The sequence below is a fragment of the Formica exsecta genome, unplaced genomic scaffold (genome assembly GCF_003651465.1).
Source record: "Formica exsecta isolate Colony F162 unplaced genomic scaffold, ASM365146v1 scaffold54, whole genome shotgun sequence".
Taxonomy (NCBI): Eukaryota; Metazoa; Arthropoda; class Insecta; order Hymenoptera; family Formicidae; genus Formica; species Formica exsecta.
The window spans coordinates 109,492-118,067 of NW_021852643.1; the positions used below are offsets into that span (position 1 = coordinate 109,492).

Sequence of the window (8,576 nt, forward strand, 5' to 3'; positions counted from 1 at the left end):
ATGGATAGAGTATCATTCAAAGATGGTTGGTATTGAATTTGGTGAGAATCGATGAAAAGGTTCATTTTTTATAAAATTTTTAATTTTTTGAGAAATGTCTGTATACATTGTAACTTTCGCAAATTTTGAGATATCAGGTTAAATTTTTTTAGATGGATAAAATATTATTAAAGGATAGTTACTACTGAATTTGGTGAGTATCGATGAAAGGGTTTATTTTTTAAAAAATTTTGAATTTTTTGAGAAATGTCTGTACACCCTGTAACTTTCAGAAAATATGAGATATCGGATTAAATCTTTTAACATGAATAGAGTATTATTAAAGGATGTTTGATATTGAATTTAGTGAGGATCGGTGAAAGAAATCATTTTAATTTTTATTTCGCCCACAAAGCTTCCTCTATGAGGAAGCAGAAATTGAAAAATCCGCATGCTTAAAGCAGCTTAAGCTTTGTAAGATAAAATGATGAGGAAGCAATGTGCAAGTTTCTAATTTGCACAAATCTACTTGTTTTGGTATTTTTATTGTAGCATATTAATAATTTGTTGATTTAAATATTTGATATTTATATTATTAATATAAGATAATACATTAAATGATATCTTATCTTATTTCTTGTTTCAAAAACGCGCGCGATTTCACCGATGATTCCAATTTTAAGAAAGAATTCCAGAAATAAGACGATCGTTATTTCACTCTCTAAAGCATGAGATTCCGATCATTAGTGAGAGTAAAAGTGAGAATGCTGATGCGGAATGCAGAGAGCGCATGCGATGAGAAATGAAGGGGGACCACAGGGAATAAGATGAAGAACATACGCGCGCGAGTTCCTCTCCTTGCATAAGAAATTCATTTTTGATCAAATCACACGTAAAAATACAAAAAAAAATATAATAGTAAATAAGAATAAAATGTAGATTGAAAAGATAATGGTCAAACTAGATTTCAATTTGTTTAGTTTTAATTATTTATAATTAGTAATAAATCACGTTTTTATTTATAGTTATATGGCACACTGACATTGAGACTTTATATAACATATAGCATAATATATTTCGCTGTCACAAATATTTTTCACAAGTTTTCAACTTCTGTTTTGACAGAGATTCTTTACAATAATTTGTCATTATTTCTTAAGAATGTTATTACGTGATTTTTGCTCATTGAGAATTAAATATCGAAGACTCGAATATAAATCCTCTCTGACGTAAAAGGATATGCGCGTGAAAACCGGCATTCACGATCATAAATTAAGACTGTCCCTTTTTCTTTTTTATATGCAAACGTTATATTACATTTCGCCGCCGTTCACTGCTTCTGCGGCCGAGAGGTGATCGCGTTGCGTGAAATTCGCCTGGAACATTGCAGCAAACCGATGCCGAATGATCGCGTTACATTCTCCCTTCTTACTTAATTACGGATGATGTTTCGTTCGTAAAACGGACAGCGCACCTTTAATGCGTATTATTATGTAGATTTCACGTGATCCAATTTTTCAATCCGATACGCCGTCAGGAAGATAATGACTTCATAGCATACTTTTAGAAATACGAACAAGGTCTGTGATATAAATTAAATTATATGCAAACTGATTCATGTGTGCCTTGTTTGAACGCTTTCTTTCGCTTTCACTATGATATATTGTTAAAAAGTTTTACTATCTTGATATATTCATAATGTTGCAAAATTATTGTTACTCTTTTCACTTACGGATTTTTTTAACAATGAAAAAATAAAATACGGAATATATAACTTATGTAATATGTTATTAATCACACATAAATCATTGCAAAATGATATAAACTTAAAAAATTAATTAAGCATTAAATATAAAAATAGAGATGATAAGAACTTTCTTTTTAATTATCTCACTTTAATAGAATTTTAATGTAATTATTGAATGTAATTGTCTAAAAATTTAATTCTGAAAATTTGAAATGTATGAAATGATGTTCACAAATTATTTCTCGTTAAAAAGCATTAACATCAACAAATGTTATTTTAGACTAATTAGATTAATCAATGAACATGTTTCACCTCTTCTCATAAATCATTTAAAATCACAAATTTTTAAAGCGGGTTACTAGATACACTGGAAATTAACGTGGAAGTTTTTTTGTTCTTACTAAATGCCGTAACTGACGTGATTAATTCGCAGAGCAAACCTTTCGATTATATAACGTGACTTTCTTTCACAAAAAAGAGATAGTTATTAATTACAATATTGCGTTGTGCTAAATAATGATACAATTTATCGATATCGGAATTCCAAAATCGATAATGTCGATAAAAAAAGCACAATGCAGTAAACTATATCATTATTTAGCCCAGCGCAATATTGTAAGCGTTATCTCGATAGCATCTGCACGATTTTATTCGATAATATCTTTTCTCTCTTTCTTTTACTTATGATATATTTTATTTTTTGATTATTCTATATATAATTTAAAAAAAATGGAGGTGTGCCTTGTTGATTTATGCAACGTAAAAATGATTTAACTAATTATACCTTATAATCGTATTACGAATTATGTACAAATATTTATAATTAAATTATATATTAAATATTATACAACATAGCTTAGACATACAAAAAAATTAAAATTTTGGGAATATTGAACATTATAGATTAACACAGATAAATTTTTAAAAGAAAAACGATTGGTAATATACAGTTCGATTTATATCTACACGGAAAAAGAAATGCTGTTGCTTCAATTAAAGTCTACGTCACGGGCTGCCACAGACATACATAGTTCATTCAATGATATTTTTATTAGACCAAATATCTGGATTATTAAAACAACTATCCAGATATTTGGTCTAATAAAAATATCATTGAATGAACTATGTATGTCTGTGGCAGCCCGTGACGTAGACTTTAATTGAAGCAACATCATTTTTTTCTCTGTGTATACAAAGGATTGAGTGTCTTGTCTATGAGTGTCTAATGCTCGTGCGTTATTACTCAATTGTGCAATTCAGATGTTTTCTAGAATGTTAGAAAACGCCAAGTGACCTCGACTTGTCCAACGGTAATTTCCGCGCATTATCTTGCTCATACTTTTTATCGAACATTTCTGTTTTATTTCAACTGTTAAGTGACATTGCAATGATAAACATCAATTATATCGTACATGCTAATATATACACTGACGGAAAATGAAATCCCAACACCAAGAAGGAGTTATGCCCATGTTAAATAAATAAATAATATATATAATTTAAAAAAATTTGTTTAATGTAATAAAAGTAAATACTTATGTAAACAAACATTCTGTTTAATTTTCATTCACTTAGCATAACTCCTTCTTGGTGTTGGGATTTCATTTTCCGTCAGTATATTACAGACTATATTGCTAATAACGATTTTTTAATCTTGTTTGCGTTTTCTTATCGTCGCGTTATTTATAATAGCTTTAATATATTGTTTTAAAAAAATTAAGATTGCAATTACATTATTTATCCTTCATTTTTTATAATCGATAATTAATAGTGCATCATCTCTTTACGATTCCTAATTTTATTTCCGACCAATTATTTCCGTCTATAACGCGTGCGAAACGGCTGCTCATTTTTCTCAATCACGGAAACAAAACAAAAAAGCTTCTCGCGTTGTTGCCTCAAAGCCTTCGCAATAATGTTACAGTTTTATCTTACAAAGCTCACACGTTTATTAACTTCCAAGAACACGCCCGATAATTAGCGAAATGACGACAAACATTGTCTTCACACAATACATCTGCTCGGATTCGCGCCGTCGTTTTAAGTCCCGTTTTTATTTACATAAGCATTGCGTTATCAATTACATCGCTCCTCATACATAATCTATGCGCTACACAATGACGGTGTAACACCTGGTCGACCGTTTCGATAGTATGCTAATAAGCCGAAATCTTCGATTGCGTGGTGAAATCATAAAGAACATGCGATTCAATGAGTCGATTCATGATTACGATAAATGTCAGATTGGCAAAGTTCCAATGAAAGCTGTTGCGTATAATTTTTTGTATGTAACTTCATCATATATAAACGTATACAGATACGGATAATAACGAGACGAATGCTCTCTGTAAAGTTCTAAAATAGGTAATAAACAATTGATAGTATTTGCATTTAATTTAATGTTCAATAAATTGAGACGAATCGTTACTAAGATTAGCACGTTTTGCTGATTATGTGCGCATTACACAAATCAATTTTCAGATCTCTTACGTGAAAGAGGAAATGATCAAGCAAGTTTTAGTTGATTGCCTAATTCTATTATATGGCTTTTATAACATTACGTTTATATTTCTTTTTAATTTTATTAAATGGAGCGAAGGTGTAGATATAGATGTCAAATAAAATCTTCTACAATGATATAAAAAAGGGGATATTATTTCCTCTTTGCGTACGAAATAATTTACTCGTGATTTTGTTAATTATATTCGACATATAATTATTTAAAAATGTAATAATCATCCGTTTATTTTCTTTTTGGATTTCTTAATAGTCGTATTAGTTTACTAAATGTTTACTTTATTAAATGTATATTAAAATGCACTGCAATTTTTCATACGTAAAAATCGTTTTTTTTTTAATAAATTTGTTATATAAAAGTAAGCATCATGTTTACCACAATACAAGAAAAGAAAGATACAATACTTTTGAAACAACACGCTAATTTTAGCAGCGTGCATGACATACTATCGATATAACAGCGAAATATCCTTTTTTCTCATAAACTGAAATAAGTCCATTGTCCACGTAATAAGCAACAAATATCTCACGTACATATACATGAACTCTACTTTGCATTGCCTTACATTTTGTATACGCGAATTCTTAGCGCGGGAATGCCTCGCACGGTATTTTCCATTTTAGGTTTGATCGTTCTCTTCGGCTTTGGTATAATACATAGTGATACGACATGCCGATTACAAAACGTCCTACGACCGAAATCATTTCACTTCCGGTTAATTCCTCGGGTCGCGAATTCTCGAACACGCACAAATTTTAAAGCCGGACTGGGCCTCGTTAATTTAATTGGCAGACTGGCGATTTGTTTGACTGTCATAGAATCCTGCGAGTTTCTCTCGTATAACTTTACGAATTGCAATAATAAGTTAGAAATAAATTAAGTTTAATTCAAATTCTTAAAAATGATTTTTCGTATATTTAATTTAATAATATAATAAATTGTTATACATTATAATAAAAAAATCTTTATTTAAATGAATTCCAAAGATTCAAGGATAAATTCCACGATTTCTCTCTCTCTCTCTTACATATAATTTTTAACTTGATTGAATATTTATGTATATTTATCTATTTAATTTATGTAGGAATTATGGATTTGCGTGATTCTCTGTATTTCGCAATCTTCTCCTTAAAAATGGAGTTTTTTGATCTTATATTCTTCTGCTTCTTAGATACAAATATTTTTATTCTGTAGACAGCCAAAAGTGATAATATTATATATTCCTTTCTAGGGAGAATGGACGTCACAATTGACACATGAGATATGTATACTTTTTTCAAACATTGACATTTAAACTCAGAAAAATTATATTTTTATGAACATTTTATTTGCTATTAATTCCGGAATGCTCGAAACATGGCCAGTTTGCGATGACATAATATTTTTTATACATCAATTACGTTTATTGTTCGCTACATTTCTGTTTGCACGACACACGTCACATCTCATCGTCGTTAAACGTCGCACTTATTTTTGTCGGCATGTTATCGAGTGCGCAAGCAATATAAATTAACGAGAGATTTCACATTGCTTTTATTACGTCCGCGCCTCGGTAAGTCGTGCCTTAATTGAAGCAATGTCGGATTCGATATCGATCTTTCGTTAAATTATAAGCAGACTTGATCATCGAACACGTACTTGCATTGCATTCTCTGCGAAATACAATTAATCGTGTAAATGTAACTGTAATTCTTCGGATGCCATTTGTTTATCTTCTTATTTATCGCGCGATTAGAGATGCGTATTCTTTGGAAAAAAATTATACCGCGCGAAAAATGTATATACATTATTTTTTATACTTTTCAAGAAACTGTCTTATTATTCGCGTGAAAATCGAAGATCTGGAAGATGATATCTGTAGATGACGAAGATAATATCTGCATCCACTTGCGATGTGTCAAGTTAATCATTTCGCAAATTGTCGACTTCCGGCGTTTCCTTTCTCGAAATGCCGCGCAAAGTCGTGCGAAATCTTTTTCAACTAATGGCCCTCTTCTGGATCGTTTCGTAATCCTGAGACAGGACAGGTTCCTCCTTCTTTCGGCGCGATTCGTTAATTCCGCATTTCACAGAGCGTAATTACAGCTGCAACTCGTCGTCCCCTTCTCGATCTCGTTCCGACGCTCACGCAGCATGTGTGTATTTTATCTTTTTTTTATTTATTTACTTAATCAGACTATTAATACAAACTTTCCCTGCAATAAATTCGAACAGCAGCAAGAGCGAGAAAGACGGAAAACAAGGATGTGCGTGTGAAGAGAGAGAGATGGAGAGTAAGAATGCAAAAGCGGAAGAGAATAGGCAGTTGTTTTGTTGCATTGTGTATATATGGGGCGTTACACGATTTATCGCATAGGTACCCGCGTAAGTGTTTGCCATGCGAAGTATTTCGCCGTGTCCGCAGGCCGATCGTTTTCCATTCGCGCTGCTTGGGGAACGACACTTTTCCGTAACGAGAAGTGGAAATGAGAGTTTATGTAACTCGTATTGCGGCGCAATCGCTGTCATTAGAATAAATTATAGATCTATTGTTTAGCGAGTGTGTCCTTTCTTTCGACAATTTTAATTTCGAACGTGGCGATGCTATTATATGTCACGTTTTTTATATCTTGCATCGATGGAAATTTTAAGTTACTGATTTTATATCGATCACATTATAAAAACAATATTAATTTTTTAATGAAACAATACTTTCTCGCCTGTTGTACGCTAAAAATTTCTGCGAAACCGATCTTACGACAAACTCTTTTGTTGTGTAAGATTAGTATATTTTCCTCCTTTGAACAGCTTGGGAAAATGGCTCTTTTCCACGAGCCATAGCGTAACGACAGCTTGCGAAACTTATGCTATCGTCATCGTAGATTTGATGAAGGATAAAATTAGCAAGTCTTTGTCTGTGTAGATATTTGCATTGGGCGTGAATTCATGTATTTTTATCAGTAAAACCAGGCGTTCTCTTGACACAAATAAGCTTCTCTGTTACTAATAACATATTTAATAAGTTTCTTTTAAATTTGTTAATATACCTAAGTCAAGACCATTTTTAATAAGTTTAGAAGGAAAAAATAAATAAGTTTATGACAAAGTTAATTATGCCACCAATGCTTCTGAATGTATGTCGAGAAAATTATTGATTAGCATAATAATTGATTCATATATAAATGTAAACAATGATCGATAAAGAGAAATATTCTGTATCTCGGCAAATGATGAAACTGATATTTCTTAAATCAAAATAAAATTAAGATTAGCAACAAAATTAGGACTCACTTTTGTACGGTATCGTTGTCGTAGCTCGGTCCGTGTCTTGGGGCATCTTGGGGGAATTTGTAGACACCAAGTGAACGTGTTGACTACAACCGGCTCGGTGTAAGTCTCGTATGACGTTACTGTGTAACTGTAATATATGATCAATTAGCTATCAACTAGTCCCGCAATTCCCTTATCGAGTTTACAGCGGTATGCAGCGGCGACAAGGTACGCGCATAATAATGATATGTGGCGTATTACGCATGCCGGCTGCATTGTCAAGGTTTTTAGGTGAAGGTCTTTCTTTGAAAATATGTATATCAAATAGATTCTATAATATTAACAAAAATAAAAATTATTACACCTATATTTAATCGTCGTATTTTGTGGGACACTAACTTTTCTATCCTTGAGCACACGTGATACCCGGTCAACGAGCTGGAAAGAGACACCGTCTCAAACACCATGATCAGAATGAAGATCCACAAAATCTCCGAGAAATTCATTTCAATTACAAGATCTAGAAAATGTACCTTTAAATATTTCTTTTACATAGTTTGTATGAATATATTTTAAGCAATATTTTTATAACATACTTACTACTGTTAGCACGACAAAAGTATTTGAGTTTCGAGTTTCAAATACAATTTTTTCAGAATAACCTACATCGAAAGAACCGTGATAGTCGGTGGCGTTGTTTGAGTAAAAGTGACGCTTTCATCTTCTCGTATATCACTAGTCAGATGGAAGAAAAAACTGTTACCCAATAGAGAGTATCATGTTAAAATGTAAGACACAAGAAAAGGAATACGTAACATAAATTAATCTCTATGCGCATGCAATAAAAAAAAATATATATATATATATATATATAATAATATATACGTATATATAAGAAAAGTTGTTTAACATAAAAATGTGAAAAGCGAACAAGCCATTAATTCTACATGTCATGTGCTTTTTATCGCGTACGAATCGTAAATCTAATCATTTTTCCATCGTTATGTTTTACGCGTTCATATATACGCACGAGTGGTCACTACTTTATCATTTGCTTCCGTTAAACGATCCTCTTTATTCTCA

General features: G+C 31.7%; 1 protein-coding gene across 10 annotated transcripts in view; it reads right to left on the bottom strand.

Annotated features, from left to right (window-relative positions):
- Nucleotides 1-8,576, bottom strand: part of LOC115241915 — a 17,890-nt gene that overhangs the window by 5,749 nt on the left and 3,565 nt on the right. For 5 of the 10 annotated variants that reach the window (XM_029817888.1, XM_029817887.1, XM_029817886.1 and 2 more), the window contains 3 exons: nucleotides 8,094-8,249; nucleotides 7,893-8,013; nucleotides 7,515-7,641 (listed from right to left, as the gene is read on the bottom strand). In XM_029817888.1, coding sequence (XP_029673748.1) covers nucleotides 7,515-7,641; nucleotides 7,893-7,999 — 234 coding nt within the window. In that variant the 5' untranslated portion in view covers nucleotides 8,000-8,013; nucleotides 8,094-8,249. Of the gene's footprint in view, nucleotides 1-7,514; nucleotides 7,642-7,892; nucleotides 8,027-8,093; nucleotides 8,250-8,576 lie in introns of all 10 variants that reach the window. The other 5 variants (XM_029817889.1, XM_029817884.1, XM_029817883.1 and 2 more) reach the window with 2 other exon arrangements.